The 26,469-nt window shown below is 41.4% G+C and overlaps 1 protein-coding gene across 2 annotated transcripts in view; it reads right to left on the reverse strand.

Moving 5' to 3' along the window:
- intu (inturned planar cell polarity protein) overlaps nt 1-25,870 on the reverse strand; it is a 28,620-nt gene extending 2,750 nt beyond the window's left edge. The window contains exons 1-13 of one of the 2 annotated variants that reach the window (XM_035914233.2): nt 25,435-25,870; nt 22,495-23,084; nt 19,815-19,900; nt 13,162-13,377; nt 9,371-9,489; nt 8,449-8,538; nt 7,743-7,820; nt 5,202-5,388; nt 4,845-4,898; nt 4,218-4,280; nt 3,731-3,940; nt 795-887; nt 281-712 (exon numbers count right to left, since the gene is read on the reverse strand). In XM_035914233.2, coding sequence (XP_035770126.2) covers nt 281-712; nt 795-887; nt 3,731-3,940; nt 4,218-4,280; nt 4,845-4,898; nt 5,202-5,388; nt 7,743-7,820; nt 8,449-8,538; nt 9,371-9,489; nt 13,162-13,377; nt 19,815-19,900; nt 22,495-23,084; nt 25,435-25,520 — 2,304 coding nt within the window. In that variant the 5' untranslated portion in view covers nt 25,521-25,870. Of the gene's footprint in view, nt 1-280; nt 713-794; nt 888-3,730; nt 3,941-4,217; nt 4,281-4,844; nt 4,899-5,201; nt 5,389-7,742; nt 7,821-8,448; nt 8,539-9,370; nt 9,490-13,161; nt 13,378-19,814; nt 19,901-22,494; nt 23,085-24,543; nt 24,855-25,434 lie in introns of those variants that run through there. The other variant, XM_006805503.2, reaches the window with a different exon arrangement.
- Nucleotides 25,871-26,469: the final 599 nt, after the last annotated feature.

Consider the following 26,469-nt stretch of genomic DNA (forward strand, 5'->3'; position numbering starts at 1 on the left):
CATCGACTTCCAGCTTTGTTCCCTATAACTTGTTTTATTTGTGACCAGCTGGTTTGTTGCAAACAATTCAGGCAAGTTTTCTGCATTTTCAATGAAAATACTTTGAGCCAAACCTTGTTCAAAACCTCTGTGTTCAGCACTTTTCCATTTATGTGCAGATTTATTAGAAAATAAATTAGATATTTCACATCCTGTAACAAATTTAATTCACTGATATTGGCTAACAGATGAAAAAATAAACAGGAACAAATATAAACTCCTTAAAAGATTACAGATGAACCTTGAAGAGTCCTCCGCTGCCTCCGCTCCCATCAGACCCTCCAGACCCCAGCGAATCCCGACGACCTCCCAGCTTCCTGGCTGAGTCCGGTGTGGAATGCGGACTGAGGCCTGGAGCCGCTGACGAACTGGACCCCGACCCGGCATCCATCTGCCCCTCGCTCCCGCTGTCCGACAAGCTCCTCTGCGGGCTGGCCCTCCACGACTTCTCCCCAAACAGGGCGCGAGCTCTGGACCCGGACGAGGAGGCTTTAACGGCACCGGCGAGCTTGCTGAAGACGGGCGAGGAGGAGGCCAGGCTGTCGAGCCGGTCACGAGCTGTGGCAGCAGGGAGGAACCAGTCGGCGCAAGACAGGCAGGGAGCAGGTGGAGCATTCAGACGCTCTTCGATACCTGGTTCCAACACCTCCAGCTGCAGCAGGGTGGCTTTCACCTGGGGGCCAGAACAACACAGAGCTTCAGTTTGATGTAAATGATCATGGCAGGAATTCATCTTCAGGTTTTAAAAAGCCCACCTGATCAATGTAAACACAATCAGGTCCAGGAGAGCCCAAAGCTGGGGAAGCACAGCCGCCTGCTTCCAACAGTACACACTGCATAAAGTGTCTCTGAGGACAGAGGGAAAATGATATCATGAAGAAGCATCAATACCGGCAGATAACACACACATGGGCAGAGACTGAGGAGATGAGGCAGAATTACAGTCATGATAAAAAGCACCCCATGACTGCATAGCTTGTAGAACCACCTTCAGCAGCAACAACTTGAGGCAGCTGTTTTCTGTCAGATTCTCACATTGAGTCGGATGAATTTTGGCCCACTCTCTGTGTATAATGCTTCAGTTCATTGACCTGTTATTGAGGCTTGCAGGTATTCATCTTTCTTAAGGTCCCACCACAAAATTTATATCAGGCTGGACTTTGACTGGATCGCTGTGACACTTTTTTCTTTTATAGCTACTCTGTTGTAGATTTGCTGCTGTGCTCAGGACCAATGTTCTGTGGCATTACTCAGTTTAGGCCAAGTTTAAAGCTTCTCAGACGGCTGTCTTCACATTTGACTCAAGAATATTTTGGTATACAGAGGAATTCATGGTCGTCTCAAACACTGCAAGATGCCCAGGTCCTGTGGCTGCAACCCAAACCCAAATCATCACCCCTCCACCACCGTGGACAACAACTTTGCAAACAAAAGCCATGTTGTTATTATATTTTTAGAGAAAAGAAGCTTTCTCCTGCAAACCCCTGTAAACAAACAGGTAACTGTACCAAAGACTGTCATGAACTTTAACATTTAACATGCTAACTGAGAGTCTGAGTCTGAGATGTGGCTCTTGTTTTTTGTTGTTTTTTGTGCAGTTTCTCTCAGCATTGCACCGTCTGACGTGTCTCACGTCCACTCCTGGGAAGACTGACAACTGCCTCGAATGTAAATAATCTTTTTCACTCTACAATGATGGATTTCCAATTGATTGTCTTCCCTCCTTGGAACTGCGTTAACACACACCAAAACAATGTTCCCTCTAAGCTGCGCGTGTGCGCAATTGCGCACTGCTGGCACGGTCTCTGCGCACAGAAAATCTGTGTTGCGCACAAAAAAAAAAAAATTAACCTGAATTGAAATTAAAGTAATTATTTGTTAACAATTCTGTTTTGCAGTGTTAGTCAGTATGTGATTGGCTGCTCCTGTATGGGATTAGAACGATGCCACCTTATCCCATAGTCCAGCCAATAATGCGATTCACATTCGTATATACGCAGCTAATCAATGTCGTTGACAGGTTATGACAGCGTCCTAATGTGCCGACACCGGTGTTTTAGCTAGCAAAGCGGCGTGGCTGATGTGGAGTGAAGCCACGTTAATGACAACGTGTACAACCATTGGAGATGTGAGCAGGACAGACGGAACAATTGATGGAAAAAGTGTGGACTTTATACCAGCTTTTAAATTGTGTTGATCGGCCACATGAAGCCAGAGTTATGATAAAAAATATGCAATGTTTGGTTTTCTTCCTGAATACTATCGTTGTTTATATTTACTTCAGGAAGAAACGGTAAAAACTGTGTTTTACAAGGAAAACGCTCGAACGCACTCTCCACCTGTGAGCAAAACCAAAACCAAAAAAACCCCACCCTTTCCTATTGGTCGTAAAATGTACCATGTTGACCAATCAAAAAATGATATGGCAACATGGCATTTAGTTGTTTAGGAAAGGGGAAGTTTTAGGAGTGACGGCGTTGTTTTGAGATGTGAGAGATTTGCGACGTTTAGCGCAAATCTTGTGTAGTTAGTGTGTAGTGTAGTCAATAGTTTTGTTGTGTGTGTCAGAACAATGAGGCGACTGCTGAATGTTACAGGTGTTACAGCAGTGATACATCTCCTGTTGTCAGGCCTGCAGGTATCAGGCTGTTGTTCTCCTTTATCTCATAATGGACAGAAATTATTTTTTGGAGTGGCACAAATAATTTGTGTGGCATCAGATATGATGCAGAACAGCTGATTGTTCTGTAAATAGTTTTAAATGTTTATTTTAAAAATTTTAAAGACATGCAGCTTGTGGGGATAGGTTAATTGATTAATCCAAATTGCCCATATGTGTGAATGTGCGGGTGAATGTGAGCGCGAATGGTTGTCTGTCTCTGTGTGTTTGCCCTGGGACAGACTGGCGACCTGTCCAGGGTGTACCCCGCCTCTCGCCTTATGACAGCTGGGATAGGCTCCAGCGCCCCCACAACCCTGGAAAGGATAAGCGAAAGCGAATGGATGGATTGAAAATAACGCCTTTGCTGCATTTTTAGGTAAACAGCTGCAAAAAACTTTGTTGTTTGCATAACTCAGTTACTTTTTTGAATAAGTAACTATATAATTAATTGCCCAACATTGGTCATTATATACGGTATTTTGCAGACAGAGAGTTACAGACTCTCTCCCAGACCACAGACTCATAATACAAGTCAGAGCTTTATAAAAAAAAAGTTAAGTTTTCAGAATTGGAGTTCAAGTTATTTTTACTTCCAATAGTGTTAACATACTACGCAGGTCATGAACAAGATTTTTTTACATCTTCATTCTAAAGCAGTTAATTAAAAGTAGTCCGACATAAATGTAAATGCTGCAATTTGATTATTTTAATAAACCATGTAACTTGGATGGATTCGATGCTGGCGTGACCACAGTGCACACGTCTAATGTTGCTCACAGTGGTCCAAGGGACCGCTCAGGGAGTTTGTGTGTTCGCTCAGACACATGAAAAATTAGAGGGAACATTGCTTAGAATTTAAAGATGATGTACTTTTTTCTTCACACAAGGAGGATGAATTTAAAGAGGGATTAAAGCGGGTTTTGTGTAAACACGATAATTAAATGCTCCTTTTATTTGAAATGAGAAAAGGAGTTTTGTCAAGAAAAAGAATAAATATCAATAAAACAAGTCAGTGATTTCCTTCCATACCAGCCCCACAATGAGGAGGAAGTGTCGGCCCTCTGGCTGGCTGTAGCCCGGCGTGGCTCCGTTAGCCCTCTGCTGGGGAAACACCTCTCTCCAGATGACCAGCTGACCCACGCGCTGCTCTGACGCCAGCGGCAGCAGGCAGTAGTGCTGGCAGTACAGACACACGTCCAGCAGGTCCTCCTTAGGCAGGTGGTTGGCGATCAGGTAGGACTGGAAGGGGAGAGAGTGGAAACATGAAAGGATAAATTACTGTCTCCCTTATCCTCTCAGTTAATAATTTAACAGCTTAATTTGTTTGTAAATTTGCTGTTGAGCCACAGAACACACTCATCATCCTGTTATCCTGTGTGAAAGGCCACCTTATGTACACAATGACTGTTATCTGGACGAGAATAGCTGTGTAGACGCTATCAGATGAGGAAGTAAAAATACAATAAGGCTGCTGGCGCTGAAGCAGGCATGTGCGTGTTGTGACTATGAAACTTACCTTATAGAACAAACAGGAGCCGAGGATTATATACAGACGCCTCAGGCCAAAAAAATCCTCAGACTGTAAAAGCACAAAAAAGAACAAAAAAAGTCACATTTAAGGTTTTCTGTGTGACAGTGTTGTGTGAGTGCAACATTAAGTGAAAGCAGTAACAGCTTCATTGCTCCCAGCATCAATAATCCATCTCTAACCTGTTAGCGCTGCGCGTACAAAGGGACACACCAGACCTCATTAGCTGCTCATTAAAAATACACACCGAGACATGAACACCTTCCTATAAATAGTCTGACCTTCTCCCTTCCTCTGCTCAAGACAGAAGATAGATCTCAGCAAACATGCACACATGCTCAAGAGAAGCCCTTATGATGGTTGTGTGTCTTTGCCCACTTAACCTTTTACCCCTGAAAGCCTGCTGCGAGTAAACCTTGAAGCTCTTTTCTGAACAGAGTGGTTTATTGATGTATAATGGGTGTGAAAACTCGTCATTAAGGGTACGGGGGCAGGTCATTAGACGTCTTTATGAGAAAGAGTTAAACCTCACTGACTTGCAGCTGACTGCAAAGACAGCACAGCTTTATATGTGCAGGAGAGAAGGTATAAAGGTGGAAAACTAACATTTCTTACCATTTCTCCAAAATCAGAAGACTCAAAGTCAGACAGAACCGTGTCCACCTCCATCTGCAGATGAAAACAAACAACCAAACAAAACGCACACACATAAATATTATTAACACTAAAGGTGCCTTAAGCAGTCATTTTTAATGTGATTTTTTCATGAACTCTTACGCTTTATTCCCTCCACCCACTGTCATTATGAAGTCCATTAAAATTTAATCAGATTTAATAAATAAATCAAAATCAAGCAGGTATTGTTTTTAATATTGAACACAAGGGGGCACCAGAGCTAAACTAACAAGCAAAAGCCACATGTAAGAACAGAAAGATAGAAGAAACTTTGCATTCACAGATCCAGCAGTGTACCTTGATTTCTGGAGGCAGCGTGAGCCATCGAACCGCCGGCAGTCCGTCCAGGAAGAGAGTCCCTGAGATGTCGGGCGGAGGTGCCGAGGAGGAGCCTTCCCTCAGACGCGAGGGCTGGATGAGCTGCTGGAAGAACAGGCAGAAGAAATGGTCCAGCCTGGGAGCGTGGTCTGCCTTACAGAACGCACTGTGGGAGGACACAATTAGAAGAAATCTTTTTAAAATATATATATATTTAATTTTATTGTTTAATGTTAACATTCATGAAACTGGCAAACATGCAAAAGCACAAGTTCATCTAGTAACAACAGACATGAGAAAAACAACTGAAAAGATGAAATAAAATTGCACACATCCCCACACTCACAGTCATGTTCCTTGTAATTAGTGTTTGCAGGCATATGACATAAGCACCTTTTAGATTCATTTCTAGAGTTGAAAAACTATAACATATAACACATTTAAATTACAGATAAATCACAGATGCACAGACAGAGAAGAAACACCTCTGATTCAAAAATGTGTTGCATTTTGACCAGTCTTTAGCTGTGTCCAAATTCATGGGCTGCATCCTCCTGAGGACCCGGCCTTCGCGGTCTATGTGGGCCGGGTTCTCAGGAGGTCGGGTAGGCCGGAAGTAAACGGCTGTGAAATGGGACGGTCTAGCCTTCTGATTAGCATCACCGCTGTCTCGGTGGAGTTTAATAAACTCGGCCGTCTGCTCCTTGCTATCTAAATATAACAGGACACTGGAGTTCTCGACCGTCTCACACTTCTGTTTAATCAGTTTTCTGTTTGACGTTTATTCAGCTGTGTGAAAACCAAGGAGGAACCCACCCGATGGATTAATAAAGTTTTATTTTATCTAATCTAATCTAATAACTTTACTCTCAGCCAAACCGATTTACTCACGAACAAACAAAACACTGAAAAAAGCCCAACAATAACATTTTTAGGTTGTCTAAGTGACTTATATATTACGTTTAACCTGAGTAGCGAAAGTCCGCGGTGATCTGAAAATGATGTGCCGGGAGTTGTGCCGTTCTCGGCGGCTTCAGTGACCCTCGAGATTCCGGCTTGCTATCCAGCTGGTGGGTAACAGACGTCTCCGAAAACGTCGAAGCACTTTTGCAAATATGCAATATCTTAATAAACCGAGCAGATATTTGAAATTTACACATCTACATTCTCGCCTGAAAATATGTTAAAAGTTTATTTTGTGACCCAGAAAGAATAATAAGAGTAATTTTAAAACTTAGTAGCGGCCGCCATTGCCAGAAACTGGAGTTTGGCTGGGCCGCGCTATGAATTCTGGGATTTGGTAGGCCACGAAGGACACACCCGACCCATCCTTCAAATTCGGGGAAAAGGAGGACGCATTTGTCGGCTGCATTCGGAGGAGTCTACGAATTTGGACAGCCTTCGGCGCGTCGCTGTGACGTAATCGGCCTACAAATGCGGCCTCAGGAGGATGCAGCCCATGAATTTGGACACAGCTTGTGTCATATAAAATGTCATCTACTTCCTGTGTGATTTCTAGCCAGTCTTTAATAGTCGGGCATGTTTCACACAACCATCATCTGATTACAGCTTTTTTGCTACCCACCATTAGTATTTAAAAAGTATTTATCTTTTTCATCGAGTCCAGATGGTAGGTTTCCTAGATAAATTACAGTGAAGTCAAAGGCCAACTCCTGAACCAATTATAACATTTTTTTCTGCCAGCTGCCTCAGTAGGAGAACAGCTTTGGAAGAGACCTGCAGATTTATTCCTACACATTGTCCAGTAGTGCTCCTGCTCAGGATGAACAGTTTCTGACACTTTATCTTTGAGGTATAAAATCTTTACCACGTTCTTCCAAATAAATTGTGGTGTATCAGCGTGTCTCACATAAATTCATCCAATCAGGATTTTTTGTTAATTTTATATTTGCCTCTGCCTCCCATCTGCACATAATATACATGATATACATTTTTCCCTCCTGCAGAGATTTATACAGTCTGGAAATAAACTTAAAAAGTGTGTTGCACAGCTCTCTCCGTCCCTTTTATATAATATATTATTCAATATGGTTTCTTGACATTTTTTCCTCAAGGTCAGGTTTGAACTTTGGCGCCAAAAATGAAGGTTAAGGTCAAATGTTTAGACTTATTGTTACATTTGCTGTGGCCTTGCCCAAGCTGTACCATCTGTGATCTACCATCACACAAAATTTGAAAATGACAGCTAGAAACCTGCTAACAAAGAGAGACAAACAAACAAGTGATTACATTTCCCCCTACTCCCTCCTTACATACATGGGCCTAGAAATGAGTGGAACAGGTCCCCTTTAAAAGAAAAAAAACATGCTCAGGAGAAGAAACTAGATCAAGTTGACAAATTGAGACAATAATGAGTTTGTGGGGAAGGTTTGCGCTTTACAGCTAAGACATTTTACTTTGATTTCAGCATATTTTGCATAATGTGGAAAAATGGCAACCAGAAAGAGGAAGTTCCCACCAACTCTCAGCAGGACTGACAGAAAGGCAACAGTGACCAACCTGTCTAAGGAGCCGTACATCACTTTTAGTGTGCGGACTACGTCTCCTACCACGGTCTGCAGATACAGCAGAGGAACCCTGGAGGGAAATGGAAAAAGTCAAGTTTATCAAATATTTGGATTAACAGCCAGCAGCCACAGAGAAAAACATTTTTACGGCAGTGCTTTTTTTTTCTGCTTGTGGGTGTTCTTCAAGAATCGATCCATTATTTCCAGGCGTGAGACGACGACTGGTCGGGGCTGACCCGCTACAAACATAAAGGTGGCTAATGTGACTCATCTCGCCAAGCGTTTTACGACCACGTGCTTCTTAAAGAGGCATTCATCTGGCCAACAAAGGACAAAGAGAAGCACATGGTAAAGTTAAAAGCGAGGAGAAGAAGAAAAAAAGACGGTCCTTTCCGATTGTTTTTACAGATTGTGCTCTTAAATCTTTCCTTCTTTCCAAAAATACTTCATTTCTGGAGCACAGGTCATGCTCGGAGGATTTATTGCCACATCAGTGACAGGGCAGCAATTTAAAAAAGGAAAAAAGATATACGTGAAAAATTACTGTCAAACTTTAACACCTGCCATGTGCTATCGACTTATGTAATATCTACACAGCATGTTGAATGTGCCTGCAGTTGACCTCACAGTATAAGTGTGTGTGTGTGTGTGTGTGTGTGTGTGTGTGTGTGTGTGTGTGTAACGCTGCCTGAGGCTACCTCTCAGCAGGAAGGCCGATGACCAGAAGATTGTTGCTTTCTTTCCAGTAGCCAACATGTACCAGATGTTTGCCGAGTAGGAGAGACGAACTGGGAGGGAAAAAAAGGATGGATGAGGATATGAGAGATGGTGAAATGGGTGAAGAGATGACTTAATTTTAATACAATACAAGAAACACTCTGCGAGTACACACACTTCTGCCAAGGCAGCTCACCCTCTGGGCAGTGATTACTTTAAGGGAACAGTGTTGCAGTTTGTTTTCTTTGATTTTTTTTTTTTTTTACGTACATAATGTGGGTGGGTGAGTTAACCAGTACACCATGGAGCGACCTACTGGGGCGGAGCTGCTATAAAAATTAATTGGAAACTTAAATTAAAAGTGGCTTCATTGTGACCACAACCAGGTTAATCAGGTTAATAGGCAGTAAGTGTCTATAAGGGCAGTGAGCTCCAGCCTGACAAAGTATCAGAGCGTTTGGAATCATAAGCGCACCATGTGTGACAAGAGACCAGTGTCACTGGCAGTACACACAATACAGGAGCTCTCTTTCCCCTTACATGTGAAGATATCTTCCAAAGATCCCCTTATCATCTTAACACAGATCTATATGGCTAAGCATTATATGATGATTAATGGCTCTGCAGATCTGATTAATAAGCCCAAATACTGAACAAGAGTAACTATTTTTTGTACCCTAAGAGTACAAAAATACTCTTTTTTTGATATATTTATGAATACTGATCCGAAGATACTGTGTGTGGAGGTAAGAAACCCTGTATGAGGAATAAACTTCATTTTCTGGACATGGTGTGAGAGAAACTACAGACTATGAAACAAAGATGACAAACACTGGAAATGTAAGATTTTCTTGTGTGCGTAGCCTGGATTCAGGGCGCTGCAGCACATTTTATCTTTCCTACCTGATGATCCGCCCGCCTGTGACATTCTCCAGCATGTCACACAGAGTGATGAAGATCCCCCTCACTCCTTTCAGCTGGCCGGACGCTCCAGACACAGGGTACTGGTACAAGACTTCCTCCTGCAGACACAGACAGCATCGTTGCTTAGCATTGAAACAATCTCTATTGTTAAAATCACACACGCTGCATAGAGGGGAAAACAAACTCTGGTTAGTTTTTCAATAGCAGAATGTGAAATATCTGAACTTGGCTGCTACCAAATGCTCTCTGCCATAAATTATGGGGAGAAAAAAAGAAAGAATGGATGAGCCACAACTCAACAATGTCACTTTGGCTCCAAAAAGCAACAAAAATATGTCACTTTAAAGACCAATGTTTCCAAACACATTTAAAATATTTGACTTTCCTGTCCTAGAGGACACACGGGAATTTAATTGCCATTCGTTCTCAGGGACATAGCGGCACACGGTTAATGTTCAGCTAGTTTCTGTACAACTCTTATTCCTGCGACTGCAAAAATCTGCAGGTCCAAAATCTACAGAAAGAAGAGCACAGAATCAGAGCACTCTGGGGCAGATCCAGCGCATTGTTTGAGTTATTAGTATTCCTCCAAGCACGCTGGCAACTTTAAAGGAGCGGATAAGATCCAAGCCGCCAAGAGGACGGTGGGTGAGGGGTAAAAACTTTGAATGAACGGCCTCTTATAGCCTTGGCAACCAGAACAAAGGCACAAACGACTGCCGATGGGAGATATTCACCTTGGGGGACAAAGCACGCACGGAGAGGCTGCTACAGAACAACCACCACAGAAAGCAGCTTCAGCCTGTACACAAACATCAGCAAAACATCGCACAGCTAAAGCTCAAAAATATCACCACTGAACCTCTCCGGTTTCTGCTACCCTACAATCAAAGGACTTAAAAAATCAAAGTCAGAGTTTAGCGGGTTCGTGCGCAGCACTGTCATTTAGAAAAATCAACCGCTGGCTGATGTGGCTCCAGACAAGCTGTACTCTCTATCACCAGTGCTCTTTAGGTCGAGATAAAAAAAAAAAAGAAAAGAAAAAACTCTGGCGTGGAGAGACACAAAAAGGAACTGCAGAACAGTGAAGTGCAACCATAAAGGCAACGTCAACCTGCCAGCAGCGTCCACGGGGAAAATGTGATTACAGTGTGGGAGGTGTGGGTCAGCAGAGACTTTGGGATTAACACTTTACTACAAGTGAGCTGTGTCCTACCTACGGGATGTTAAAACGGCACCATGCACATGGATCTAATTAAAATAGGAAATGTTATTTTGTTTATAGCCCGACTGGAAGAACAGCTCGCTGCTGCTGCAAAGGGAACGTGGGGCAGGACAGAAAGTTCACTGCATTAAAATGATGGAGAGCACCTCTCGCTTTTCTCTCCACTCTCTAGTTTTGGTTGGTAGCACCCGCAGGCGCTGGACGCTGTCCAGAGTAGTAGTTTTCTGAAGTGTCTGACTCACATCAGAGAAATTCAGAAGAGAAGAGAAGCTCACCACTCCCAATCTTGGGGTTTCCTACACAGCTAAGGCCATTCTCAATACTCCATTATCAGAATGCCCTTTGTCAGAATGTGGATAATTAAATCAGTCTGTTCAGCACAGCTCAGTGTCTTAAATTGAGTTTTATAGAGTTTGCTCCGAGTCATGAGAGCCTTTGACCACAAAAGTCACGATCAGATTTCCCCAAAAACCAATTTACTCTCCAAAGGAATGGGAAAATATGTGGTCATCCGGGGTTTGGATATCAACAGCGGCCTTTAGGTTTCTGTTTATTCTGCCAGTTTCAGTTAGGTCAAACCTATCAGCAGTATTTAAGGTCTGAAGGTGGCTTTCTCTTTTAACAGCTCCCTACATGTTGTTCTTTAATAGCAGCCTGTTTTCAGTGGAGGACCTCCAGGAACCTTTTGCAGAGAAACACAGGAACTCTGCTTGTAATTCAACTGGAAGACCAAAAGTCTAAATGTAGCTCTTTGGCCAATAAATCCTTCAAATCGTACCTTTAGTGCTTTGGTGACAGTACTTATAACCACTGTGGAGTCAGCAGCACTGCCTTTTTTCCCAGCAAACTTTAACGCTCTTCGTTATAACTTTAAATACTAGCTATAAATGAGTGAAACAGAAGCACCAGAAACTTTGACAGAAAAAAAAATGAATATGAAAATAAACAATTGCTATTTTTTTATTTGTCGATCCTTTTGGGATTTAATAGAGTCTTTAAATGCAAAAATGTTTTAACATTTTGCCAAAAAAATTGTGTCAAAGCCAATGCTTTAGCTTTAATAATATCCTAGATGTTGCTAAACCTCAGTACTGGTGGCTAGCATGGTTGCATAGACATAACTGGGGAAGGATACAAAAATTCCCCCAAAATACTTTAGGTTTGCTTTCACCAAACAACAAGCTGCTGGTTTACACTTATGCTGGACTTCAGTCAAAATTAAACAGACAAACAAAAACAGGTACTGTAAAGTTTTATAGCTACTGTTTCAAAATAGGACATGTCTGCAGATATTTCCCATCCACTTCCCAAATATTTCATAACAAAATAAGTAGTTTTATTTTTTTTTCTTATACCTACATAAAGCAGTTAACCTGGTATCACTGCAATGAGCAGTATTGCCAAATAATTATATACTGTATAGCTCACTGTAGAGTACCCATGTGGTTATTAATTAAAACATTTAAATAGTTCATTAGTAATGTTGACAGGCTCACTTATACTTAATAGGCTGGGTCATTACTTAACTCAAATATGTTTTGAAGCTCTGCAAATTTGTTTGAAAATGGAAAAAGAGGCCCCTGGACTTTAAGTTTGTGAAGGCGCTTCACCTTTTATCCAAGAAGCTTCTTCAAAAAGATGATGAGAACCAGGCACTTAAACCCTAATGGGGGTTGTCCCCTTTGGAGGTGGTGGCTGACCCACTATTGATCACAGCAGGAAAACACACCATGCCACGGAGCTCAGATCCTCTCAAACTGGCTTCAAGAACATGACAGTGAGCTCACAGTAGTGTACACAGTCACCATATTTCAATCCAGTAGAGCACCTTTGGCACGTGTTGGAACATCGTGGATGTGGAGTGAACAAATGTGCAGCAACTGTGTGATGATGTCATGTCAATAAGGACCAAAATCTCTGAGGAATGTTTCCAGCACCTCGTTGAATCTGTGCCATTAAGAATTAAGGAAGATCTGAAGGCAAAAGACAGTCCAAACGCCATTTAGTACTAGAGTAGGTCTTTGAGTATGATTTATGGCTCCATGTCTGTCTGTGTAACTTTTGAGCTACACACAGGATATTGAGCAGGAAGATTACTGAGACACGTTCATGCACAACCCTCCAAAAAGGCAACCGCATGTCTGCCATCTGGAATAAGATATCTGTATGGTTAAATACTGACTGGCTGAAAAGCTGGCTCAAACAGGAAAAGAAGCCACATCGGACTTTGTCATCGTGAGAAATAAGCAAAGCAAAAAACAATGAAGACCAGAGAAACACAGAGAACAAGCACAAACAATGTCTGCACTGGAGACTTTTCTCTGTTTTTAAACACTCGAGTTTCATTTAACTTCAAAGAAGTTCTTTGTCTATAAAACTTGTAATTCTCTGTGACGTGGCAAACCTAAAGGATCAACAACAGCACAAACATGAACAAGAGTGAGACTGCAGACTGCTGCAAAGCTCAGCGCAGCACCAACGCAGCACAAAGATTTCATTAAATGAACTTTAAAGACTGTTCATCGTAACATTTTTATTGTCTAACCTCCTCCTGTGGTGATGTGGAGTCCAGTTTGAGTGACAGGTACATGACGATATGAGGGATGTGCGATATGGACATCTGAAGTTCCGCTGTGTCCTCGCCCCACAGCAGCCGCACCAGCTGGCTGACTGGAGGAGAGGCCTTTGTCCTACGGATCAGGGAAGCGTCGCCAGCGCTGACCCGGTCCAACGGAGCCACGGTCTCCAAGGTCAGCCTCACCTGGAGGAGGAAGACATGAGGAAAATCAGAGAAAAACTACGGAGAAATAGTTCTGAGTGTAAAGGAACAAACCGAGAGACAAAGAAGAAAATCAGCCATTCTTTTACAATATCACTTCATCAGTCCACCTGCCAGGGCCTCTCAGAGATTTCATTCATTTCTAAAAATTCTGCAAGTCACTGCGTCTCCACATGATTATACTTGGCAAGGTGTGCATGTGTGCCATGCTTCCAAAAGACGGGAAAAAAGAAAAAAAAACCTTCAATCATTACACATTCACTAAGGAGAAAAGTGAAAAGCGGGACGGCGACTGTCAAAGAGAAAGTGACACTGACATCTAGGCTTAACCGCAGCATAACACATAGCAGAGATCAGTGCGGTTGTGTGTGTGTGTTTGACTAAAATTAAAACCAGACTGCTTCACAAGGCCGAGGAACAGCGCTGAGGCAGCGGACGGCACTGCTGCTCTCATTCATGCAGCAGTTTTACTTTCCATCCACAGTCCTCCATTTCACATTGTCATTCATAGAAAGTCGCAGTGGAAACAGACACAGAGCCGCATGGAAATCGGACCATCCGCACATGGAAACACATGTGTCCGAGACGCACATGAGAGGATGAGAAACTGCAACTCTGCGGTGTCTCTGTTTAAACAATTTGTCAGACCTACATTTAAGTGTGATTATAGCTGGAGTCAGAGGCTGCCTGTTGACCTCACAGATTAGGACACGATAGACGAGTCTGGAGACAGATGAGTTAAAATCATCGTGCTGGAGTTTTGATTGAAGATCTGTATTTATTTAGTCAAACTTTTTAGTTAGGCCCTGTGATTACTGCTTTCTCCATTTCAAGAGAGCCTCTTTTATGCACATACAGATTAGAAACACACCAAAAATGAATCAACACAAAGAAAGACCGTGTGGACGTATATGCGCTCATACACAAACCCTGAATTAAAGAATCGTTCAGGCTGAAGTTAGTGCTGACGGCTCACAGTAAAGACACGCTATAGCGGCATACCTGCGCACATGCTGTGTTGACTCTGGGCTGAAAGCTGTCAGCACCACAGAGGCCAATTATGGAGCTAAGCTGATGCTAATTCAAGTAAATCAGAGCCAGAGTCCAGATGTGAGAGGGAACAGCTGGTTAACATAATGTGTGTAAGAGTTGCTCAGGAAGAGCTGGATGAATAAAGCTTTACCTTCTTCCTTCCTTTAACAATTTGAAGCAGGCCTGTGGAGCTTTTCCTTATTTTCTGTCAGTGGTTATACAACATTGGATTATAGTGGTCAGATTTCAAATACTGAGCTGGGCATGTGCAAAAGAACTCAGAGTGCTTTAAACAGTGAGTTTCACGCATTTTTTTCTTCAAATCTTTAATCTGTATGATGGGGTATAGAAACCATATCACTATCATGTTCATCAGAGCACATAGTCTGTGAGCGTAGAAGCCCCGCCCACATACCATTCAAACCTTCTGTTTTTGAGGTACAACCAATCAAAACAAAGCTGAGTTAAAAGCAGGACAAAAAATGTTGTGGATATTATTAAAGATGATACACTGAAACAAATAAGCAAGTCTTTTCACAACTTATTAAAAGACTGTTTAATCTACGAAAATAAAAGTAATAGAAGATGAGTGACAGCAACATTTAGGGTCTGTTGTTCAGTTTGCTATAATGCCAAGACCTAAAGAGCTCTTTAGGGGGAAAAGGACGTGAAAAAAACACATTTAAATTATTTAAAAATATATATATTTCACTCCAAGGAAAATTACCTACAAGTGGCAGAGATTTTAAAGGGCTGGTAGCCAAAGCAAGTTTAATCCAAAACCAAACTGATGCTAAAAGACGTCTCCAAGAACTCCCTAATTTCATTAGAGGACCTGTAGGTAACTCTTGATGTTAAAGTCCATCTATGATCAAGACTGCACAAATTTACCTCATTTAAATTTAACCTACATGGGAGGTGTGCCAGGAAAAAGACTTTGTACTCCAAAAAGAGCAATAGAGCAAAACTATAAGTTGAACAAAAAAACAACCATCTGAGTGAACCCTGGCTTTTTATAATAATGTGCTCTAGACAGACGGGAGTTACAGACAGATGGACACACGGATCAGAGTTATTATTACCAGACGTCTTTAGAGCAGACAGTTCTTCAGGAGAAGACGCTCATACCAAATGTGAAGCATGGTGGTGGAAATATTAGAGTCTGGGGTTACTTCACTGCCTCGGGGACTAGAAAATATGCCATCATTCATTCGAATGCGAATTCTGCATCATATCAAACAGATTTATGACACAGGGAGGCAATCTGTGTTAAAGCAGAAGCTGAGCTGGAAGAAGACCACAGCTATAGTTTGTGGAAGGCTCTGTCACAGAAGCACAGGGTTTGAACTGTACTCAAATGCTGGAGGGGAATTTGAAACAGGCAATTAAACAGGACAGGACTCAGCTGTACACCTGCACCCAAAGAAAAGAGAGATATATGGTTTGAGAGATGAATAAAGGAGGCCACCTACGTCCACTGTGACTGACCATCGGTGAACAGACGTGGCATATGACACCAGCTAACTGCCACCTATAACGCAGATCCATGAGAACTTACATGGTGAGCTACAACCACTACACCATCCTGACCTTTCATGCAATCAACATTCAACAAGTTGATATGGGGAGACAACAGGTTGTTGTGGCTAAACTACACAATATTAGCCTCTGAGACCAAAGCTATACTTCATTCTTAATTTTTACACACATAAATATTATATCTAATGAATCTTTTGTAAAAACCGGCTGAAGAAAAAGACATTTCCTTTATGTGGTTGTGTTAAACTAGGTCACCTTTATATGAGGATTAAACCCAAAAATGAACGATTCAGTAAGCATTGGTATTTGAGATATCTTCAGCTAAAAAAGTTGTTCTCACCACATCACATTTTATTTAGTATTTCAACCCGTGAGCGCCAGTGAGACTTTAGCGTGGTACAAAGGGGCAAAGCAGAGTATTGCTTAAAATACTGTGTTTAGCCAAGTATAAATTTATGGGATATTTTTATAGACCAGCTCAATTTCTTTTGTCTTAACTCAAGACTTTTGTTTATAAGAAACTGCTCCTGCTAAAACACAGAGCGCAGTCCCACTTTCATGATTTCCAAATGAATAGTAAATAAAAAGCCTTATAAATACCATATGGGCAGGGCACTTAATTACTTTTTTTAAGCTGGTATGTTTATTTGACCATCGGACATAAAAAAATATATATTCATTTGTGTGTGTTTTCATTTTTGTGCAATCATATTTTGTTTACCTTAAACAAAAACCTATAAATCACACTGATGATATAGAGCAGAGGTCCCCAACCCCCGGCCACGATCGGTACTGGTCCGTGAGTCGTTTGGTACCGGGCCGCGAGAGTTGAGGATCGGGTGTGAAATTATGGTTTTCAGGGTTTTTACTGTTAACTCGGTCTTTTCCCGTGTTGTAGTTTTGTGTCTGATTTTGAAAGAAATATTTACCCGTTACCATAGCGACCAGAGAGCATTAAGGGGCAGAGAGGAGGATGTTACTCTCAATGTTGTTGGGGCATTTCAGGAGGATGCTGCAAATAAAGTTACACAATTACACAGTGATTTTGTGTTTATCATTATATTTACAAAATACACGACACCTTAAAGGCCGGTCCGTGAAAATATTGACTGACATTAAACCGTCCGTGGCGCAGAAAAGGTTGAGGACCGCTGATATAGAGGTCTCAAAAACTCTTGTATCAAACATGATACACTTGGGATTAAAGGGTTAAGTGTCTTTCCTGATTAAAAGTTAATAAGCTGACATGAACTGAAGCAATATGGTTGTGCTTGTATGCTGTTTATCTCATGTCCAAGGTCAGCACCCTATGGGGTGAACCGAGCTGCTTTAAGTAGTTTTTTCTAAGTAAAATGTTTGCAGGAAAAGCAGAAAGGCGAAGTCAACAGAATTGAGACTTAACCTCAACCCACAGTGAGTAAGTTTTAACCACTACATCCTCACTGTCACTAATCACACCAAAACTACAATCTGGTTGTGAAACACAGAATGTGAACTATGCCATTTATTGCACACTGTAGAACCGCTCACACTGATTTATGCGAACAGTTTTCAAAAGAAGAAGAAAAACTCAATCTGGAGTTAAAACTCTAACACAGGGATTGTTTGCTCGGAGAAGTAAATAATAAGCCAATGCAGACTTTCCAAAGGTATAAATCTGTATTTATTTCTCCCAACTTTAGACTACATGGAGCCTACCCAATATATTTTAGAAAAAAGATCAAATTACCTGTTCAAAATGTTTAAATCGTATTTCTTTAAACCAGCGATCGCTCCCAGAGAACTCTCCAAGGCCTGTCAGCACTAACCACAGGCCACCCGCCTCTCCAGCAGGCGCCTACATCTGGGAGCTCGGCCATTTGAGCCAATTTAAGGGTATTATTAAAGAAGAAGTTAGCGCTGGAGAAACACCAGCTGATCTACCTTTCAAACTCAGTGCTGCAAAGTGACTTCTAAAAGCTGCAAAAGAAAAAGAAAAAGAAAAAAAACCCGATTTAATGATAGCATATCTTTAATTATTTTGGGTGCACAGATGATGAAAGTGGTTCTGAGCTGTGGACATCAAATTGAAATGACATGAAAAATAAGGGTGTACCAACGTTTGAAAGAGGCTGAGCATAAATTGGGGAAATCTCTGAGTAAAGAGGCCGAGTGGGCTAACTGCAGCACTTTCTCTCATCATAAATTATAAGGATGTGGTTAGACTGGAGTGTGCTCTTGCTAGAATTCCAGTCTGTTGATGTCAGTCATTTACCGCTCATTCATGGATGGACACACACATGCAGGCACAAAGGAAAAGCTGTAGTTCATTCAGGGTTGGTAAAGGCCATGGTGGACTGACTTTAATACTAATATTTGTCCCTTCAAACTTAATAACTACTGTCTGTGTTCCATTTGGCAGGCTCGGCGCACAGAAACACACTCTATCCTCCAACAAACCCACACGCACACCAAACAATGATTCTGTCAGCAGTACAGCTCTATTTCAAGTTTCTGAAAGTCATCACGGTGCCTGAGGAGCTGCGCATTTTTCCCCAAAAATCTCTCTCGCTCTTCCCGTACGATGTAATTTAGTTTCCGACTACAACTTCTAATCAGCTGAGCTTTCAGTCCCGCAACAGCTTCCTGTGGCACCGAAAAATAGTCACACCGCCGTCCCGTGCATCCGCCATGTTTGCCATCAACCCTGCGTACACTCTGTCATTTGCAAATTCCTTCTTTTTGATGGTCTGCTTTTTGGTGAAAATGCACATCTGAGACGCAGACTGTGGGTTGTTGTTTTTTTTTTTCTTTGCTGACGATCAAAGGATCATTGAATGCTTTCTAAACAGTGCTGGCTTATGCTTTTTTACTCACAATTTAGCAGCTTGGCAGGACCGCTGCGTTTTAAAGCAATTTGATCTGTATCTGCATTCGACAACTGCTGCTCATGACAGGCAGCGGGATCTTAAAAGCATACATGCTGCCTTATACATTTAGAAAGCTAACCAAATGAAAAAAGGGCAACACAAAACACTCACTAAGTGGCCATCAAATAAAAAAAGGGCCTCCCAATATTGACAGTAAGACTTCTAGCTTTATTTAAGTTATACATTAACTCTTTAGGACTTGGAGCCATTTTTATACAAAAGACTCAAAAGTAACTTGACAACTGACTGATGAGCAGCTTCATGACCAGGTAAGGCCAGTTCCTAAGTACACAAAAAAACAAGCCAAGAGTTTGTAAAGAAATGGGATATTCCTCAACCCAATAGAGCATAACTGTTACTGAAAATCAAACATAAGGCAGAGAGACCCCAAAACAAGGAGTAACTTAAGGTGGAAATAAAGCATTTTGTGAAGTTCACGGGTTCTAGACTTTAGACTGCAAAGGATTTCAATCAAAGTGTAAAAAAGTATTCCTTATATTTAAATTATGTTAATCTTTACAATTAATGTTGAGCCTGTGTTTACAAAAAAATGTCTGTAATTCATAAACAGTTAGTGGAAAACTAGTTTAAAAAGATAAGCTGAAAGTCCGCACTTCTTCATTAAAATCCACCGTGGTAGTTCACAGAGGCATAACTACAAAACAAAAAAACATGTCACTTTGGAGCTAACTGTTAACAGAGGCTGAGAATACAAACTTCTTTTGATTCGCTGTGTCAAATAAAAAAAATAAAAAAAGGCCATAAAAGCCATAAATGAATGTTGCTACAGGTAATGCAGGTACTTCAGAGCTATCGTCACGCATGTCAGCTTTATCCAGATCTGGAAATCATCACTGACTACACCACCGGCATGTCACCATGCTGGTGTCCAAACACCAGCAGAAAAAGTGATTTTGGCAGCTTCACGCACACACTGACCTGCGTTGGTCCCGGGATGCAGGAGAGAACCCTCTCGATATTCTCCGAGGTCACGTCGACATCGTCTACAGCTACGAGCACATCGCCTGAGCAAAACATGCAGAAAATATGTATTTATCAAGTAAACTGGCTCAATCAGGACAAAAGCAGCAAGTTTTAACAAATACACTGTCATCATACAGAAAGATAGACATGCCGTGTATATTATACACAGCATGAGACATACAGTGAGAGTTAGAAAGCATCTGGTAGATATACAAAACAGATTTCTTTAATGTAACTATAACAAGGAAATGTACCCTCATTTTTTTATGCCAACCCCTTTCCTGTAAAAACTAATTATATGCAACTGCGATCTGCTACTAAACCCACTGCTGTTTGTATTCGGTAAAGAGCTTCACCTGCTCGTGTGCAGAGAAGTGCTCCACCGCCTCAGTAACGGAGCTATTTCAGGTATTTAAGCAGTCTAATTGTTCAAACATGTAGCTGCACTGCATAAAAGCTCCTCTAAACCGTAACTGATGTGGGTAGTCATTTGTGGTGAAGCACAACTGGCATTCCTCTGTTTGCTGGTAAAACAAAAAAAAGATTAGTCCTCCAAGAAGAAAATCACTTCAGAGATGCTTAGCTTTCAGACAGACAGGACCACATCTGACCACACAAAGTCCCAGTCACTCTGCAAATCTGCAGTAAAAGCTTCATTTAAGGCGGAGGATCGTAAAGGTTTAGAGTTGGTCATGAATAACGATTTTCTTTAAAGTAGATGAATTAGGTTTAAGGCATTTTTTGCTAATCTTAGAGACTTAGAGCTTAGAGACTTAGAGCTTTTTATTGTCATTGTGCAGTTTCTTGCACAGCGAAATTGGGTAGCTGGACCACAAAAGTGCTAAAGTAAGAAGAAGAGAAACCAATATACAACAAAGGTGGAAAAAATAAATAAATAATTAAATAAATAGAATAAAATAAAAAGCAGTGTATATGTATACATATCTATATAATCTTCTAATCTTCTAATGATATTTTACATTTTCCTGATCATTGGTATCATTATTTTTATTTTTACAGATTTACAATAAAAATAATTCATTTGGATTTTGCTGATTTGGCTCTAAAGCAGCAACATCTCTCTTTGCAGTCGCCACTCTGAAGTCTAGAGCAATATCTCACCAACACCCGCTATCTGATTGGTTACATGACAAGAGTAAAAGGCCATCACACAAGTGCATTCAGTCTGAAGCAGCTCCTGAAATCTGACAGAGCTGCGGTTTGAAAGTAAAGCAGCAGTTATCGCTGGAGTCGCGACAAACATCGCAGTCCTCTCGGTTGAAGTTACAGGACCACAACTGTTCTCGATTTCATCGGTGACAAGCACGCAGAGCTTCAGCTACTGTAAAATGTTAACGGAGGCTTTATTAAGTGACAACGCAAACAAGTATGTGAGGACTGGATTATAAGAAATGTGGCTCTGGTAAGAAAACTGAACGTGATTTTCTCCCCCTAAAAAACTGGGATAAGTCGATCCCTAGTTTGTTCTCCTCTTGGATCTTCGCTATAGAGGGGATATCCCTAACATGTCATGCAACACACAAGAGCCCAACCCACAAACGTGTTTGTGAAGGGAAATCAATCAGAAGAAAGCTAAGCTGAAACCTTTTTGTTTCAAGCAGACAATAAACTGAGTGACTCCAACACAGCCTGGGATAAACAAATAAGGAGTTTAAAAAAAAACACAACTGTGAATCATGTAAAGCTGCTCTGAGAGAATACATGAATAAAAATATGGAACTGAATAAATTTCTTTAAACAGGGCAGATAGGTCAGTGTGCTCCAGACAGATTTATACTGCTTACTAGCACTATGGTTTCAACACACGTGGCTACTACCTACACTGCTAGAAGCCAAATTAAATAAATAAGATATGACAAACGTAGGTTACTTTGTTTACTATGATAATGATGATAATAACAAGTCAATTAACAAATCCTAAGAAATGAACTTTATTTATAGACATCATTTAGATACAGGTCACATCCCAATTTGAGTTTAATTGGCTAATTTAAAATAAAACAGATTATTAAACAGAAGGCAAACGGTGTTCAGACTTTTCTCTTTTCCCTAAAAATTTTTTCTTGTGTTGCATGCTAGAGTCATCATTTAGGCTTTGCTTAGGTGATTATTAAAAAAGAAATCTGTGTGCAGTCACTATGGCTATGTCGTCATAATTACAGCCCGTGCTTTGGCAGGGCACTTGTGTGGTGTGGAAATTAATGTGTCAGTACTAAAACACGACTCCACTAAAGCCTGACCAATCTAGGGTTTTAAAAACCGATACCAATATTTGGTGATTTTTTAAATCCCAAACACTGGCTGTATTTTTTTTCTCCCATCTGTTCTACTTTTTAAATTTTCATCTTTATCAGTACTAAAACAACTAATATCTAGACTCTGCTGGTGATTGTTACAGAATCTTAATGGCTACAGTACATAGCTACTTTTTCCTCACTTGTGAAGGTAGGAGTTTATTTCTGAGGATGGCGCAAGCTCCTCCGCAAACAGTTTTGTTACAATTAAGTGATTAATTTCTACCCAAATACTTTTCTTTCTCTGAAGTATAAGCTTTGAAGTAACAAATATATCCCTCACTGATAAAACCAGCTGACTTTTGGATTTATGTTCTTACCAATTAGGATTTGGCCACATTTGATGGCTGGACTATTTGGTATTAATCCATGAACAGTCAGTCTTTCCTCCCGTGTGAGCACTGCAGGGTCTTCCTGACCTCTGCTCCAGGCAGGGCGATGCACCACACCCAGCAGTGCTTCCAGCAGGCCTCCGCCATCACACAGAGGGGTCGAAGAACCTCCTAAACGTTTAGGGTTGAGGTAGACACACACCTCCTTCAGCTGCTGCTGCTGAACAGTCACACCCTGCCTTTGGCTTTGCTGGTTCTTCAGGATTGATGCTGGAGGCGATGAGCTGTCTTTACACCCATCCTTCCCTCCTCTACGCTGTGAAGGCCGCCGTTTCCTCCTCAGGATCCTAGCCAGCTTTTTAAGCGTGGGCTCACCTTTTGCCCGTGAACCACAGCGCTGCTTCTTGTTTTGCTCTGTGATGATCTCTGCCTCTTTTTCACTGAAGCGAACATGATTGGTGGATACACCTTGATTCACCTGCTGGGCCAACGCGGCCTCCTCTTCGCCCTCGCTCAACTCGAGGTAGAAGAGCTCGCCGTTCTTCTGAATGTCGTCCAGCCATTCTGGTTCCAGGTCACTGAGAGAAAGCAGAGGATTTAAGCCTTATGTACTGTTCATATTCACCGTATGGTTCCAAGAATTCCTTCATAATAAGTGTCTACAACAAATTTTGAACTGCAGGTCAATTTAGAATGTATAAATGGCATGGCTGCCATTAATAAATGGAGGATTAATCATGAATTAATGCTTCAGAGAGCGGGGAGAGAGCATTTTTTAGGTTTTACAACACTTGTTTTTGCAGAAAAGCATCCATTATCACACAATATCAGGTCCTGTTTTACCTAAATATGTTTCCCACACTTACTGAAATGCCAGCTCAGGTGGCTTTAAATCCTATTATATCAAATGGTTAAAATCTCCAACCCCTCTTTGATCCCTGTTTTAATCTCAGTTAGCTCAAAATAAATGGATTCTAACTTCTTTATTACTAGATTATTTTTTATTAGTGCCAACAAATAGGTATGTAAATGACTTGCACTTTTCTATTCGTACTGACCACTGAAAACTTGTTTTAGTGGGTTACACTTTAACCGTATATTTATATAGCATTTTCTAAACTTCACACAGAAAGACACCAGCCAGGATTCAAACTAGGAACCTAGGCGACAGTGCAAACTACTCCAACACTGTGCCACCCTTTAATAAGATCTCATATTTCTGTTAAGCCAACATCTGACCTCTGTGCGACCTCTGTTCCTATTGTGCACCACATATAACCACTATTTTAGTGTTTGAATATTCCCCCCTGATCCCTAAAAGGCCAGCAGCAGTCTCTGTAGGAATCTAGGTAGATGTGGTGGAAATACAGAGAGGTCCTGTAGCAGTGTCAAGGTCTCACTGCCCCTTAAAAAAAATACACACAAACATGGCATGGACAACTTGACAGCTCCTACATTTTCTTAACCCAACATTTACATTGATTTGATGAAATCACAAATCTCAGCATCAAATATCAAAACAGGTCAAATTTGATCCAAACACCACATAAAGGTAGATGAAGACAGCTTTTTTTTTCTCTGATCGAAATGTTGCACTTTTGTTTGTTTCTGGGGGGGTTTCTGAGTGAACTGTAGAACAAATATCAAAACTCCTAAAATATGTCAATGTCTACCATGTGCATGCTGTAAAAACAGTACAGAGAAAAACACCATATGTACAAACACCATATGTAAAAGAGTTAGAGCTATTTTTGCCTCGGCTCTTTCTTCTTTTAACTTTAAGAAGTTGCGGTAAGTAGCTTTTACACGGCATCCATAAATTTACTAAGAAAGCATGTAATTATTTATGAAGGTTTACCTCCCAAGTTGAAAACATTGCCCAGAGCTATGAAAAGCACAAGGGAGGAGACGGAAACTGCGGACACCGCTCTCTGACAACCTAGTAGTACTCCCACTCAAAAACAACATTTATCTGGACATTTGAAATGGACAGACAGGTGAAACGTTTCTAGTCTCTGACACATAGTGTGTCCTTACTCTGAGGAGTCGGAGCTGCTGAAACTCGATGCTGTGGATCCACAGTCACTACCTTCGTCGCTCTGGGCTGCCTCTTCGTCCGTGTGGCGGCTGGATACACTTTTCCCGGCACCGTGGCGGGGATTCGCGGTGGCCATCAGTTTATGAACGGCTTAGTTTACCAAAAGCGCGGAAAAACAGAGGAACTTTCACCAAAACAAGCACCAACATCCACTCGCCATGTTGTAAGCAGTAGTGAGCGCTGTGGTGTGGTCACGTGACACGTGAGCGCTGAATTCTATTGGTGGATAGCACAGTTGCCACTGACAACGCAGAAGCTTTTGCTTCTTGCTAGCTGCTTTCCTGCTGAAGTTTCCTGTTAAAATAGTGTGTTCCGTCAACCACGCCGCCAATTATTAGCAACATAAGCATATCACGTTATAACGGGTCGGGGATACGGTTTATTTCATATTTACGTACAATAACACACTTAACGGTTTATTTGGCACCGTGAAGCTATTTCCTATAAAATAACGCAGCAAGCACACAGACAACAGCTCAAGCCATCTCATATTGTACGTACTATGAGTAATAATTAAGTTTAACTGGTAATGATATATATGTTTTAAATTTAAAAAATAAATCCAGTAAAGACACTGAAAGAATATGGAGCCTTAAGTAGCCTATATAAAATATGACAATATGGGCTTTTATTTTGTTAATTTGCACCTTTATTTTGATGCTCGGTGCCTCCACCTCCCTGAATACATAAGGTTTTATAAATCCCCTCAGGATTTCAGCAAAGCAGTGTCTCCGAGCACGGGACGTCGCCTTTGTAGAAAAATAAATAAATAAATAAAGTGCGTAAATGCTCTGTATGCTCACTGAGGGTAAAGTGAAGTTTAGACTGACCTGTAAAGGAGAACACTGCGGATGGAGTCAAAGTCCTCCAGGTTCTGAGAGAATGAACCTCCATCTATGGAAACGTTGAACATCATTTATGTTTCATGTTTCCGCCGGGACGAGCCTGTCCGATAAAAGAAGAAGACTCCCGAAGAGAAATCCTTTAAAACTTTTATTAGTCCTCCTGATGGATGCCTCTTCTCCGTCCTGAAGTTTCTGTATGCCCGAGCAGCAGCGTGCAACCCAAACTGCGTCTGAGCCCAGACAGGATCCTCCCCCTAGTTTCTCACGTCAATCACAGGGTGCACGGTTCAACAACTATTCAAAGCGGGTCCTCCTTTATTTCTTTTCTCCTTTCATAGTTTTGAGTGTTTTTGCAGGCCAGCAGGGCGGAATGTGTCCCGGCAGTCTTCTTGGCAGGTGGAGCAGAAACACGCCTACCAACAAAAAAAGCTCTGCAGGCAAGCCCACATTTATATGTACATAAAAAAAATCCACAGAGAATCACGCAATGCTGCTGCGAGTGATGTAAAAATGCTCATTTACTTAACCACACAGTAAAAAACACAGTTTGTAGCGTTTTTATTGCTGCAAACCTCTTGGAAAAAAGCTGAATCAGTTAAAATCTTACTACTAAGAATTGACTACTTCTTCGTCCCAAACCTTATTTTGCCATCAGTTACGTTTAGCTCGATTGGTAACATAGTTATATCAGACCATGCTACAGTTTTCCTTCATTGCAACGTCAGGAATCCGGCCCCCCAGGATAGACATTGGCACTTTGACCCCTCTATCCTGTACGATCTTGGATTGACAGGCTACCTCACAGAGGAACTTGGACAGTTCTTGTTAATTAATACACCCTCCACGGATAACCCGTCGTTACTCTGGGAGACATTAACGGCCTACTCAAGAGGTCTCATTATTTCATATACTAAAGGTAAAAAGCATAGACAAGCAGAGCAAAAGAAGGTTTTGGAATCCAAGCTAAAACACACAGAAGGAGATTATCTTAAAAAACCTTCTAAGGGTAAACTCAAAGAA

This window comes from Neolamprologus brichardi, chromosome 3 (genome assembly GCF_056152115.1).
Source record: "Neolamprologus brichardi isolate AB-2024 chromosome 3, ASM5615211v1, whole genome shotgun sequence".
NCBI lineage: Eukaryota > Metazoa > Chordata > Actinopteri > Cichliformes > Cichlidae > Neolamprologus > Neolamprologus brichardi.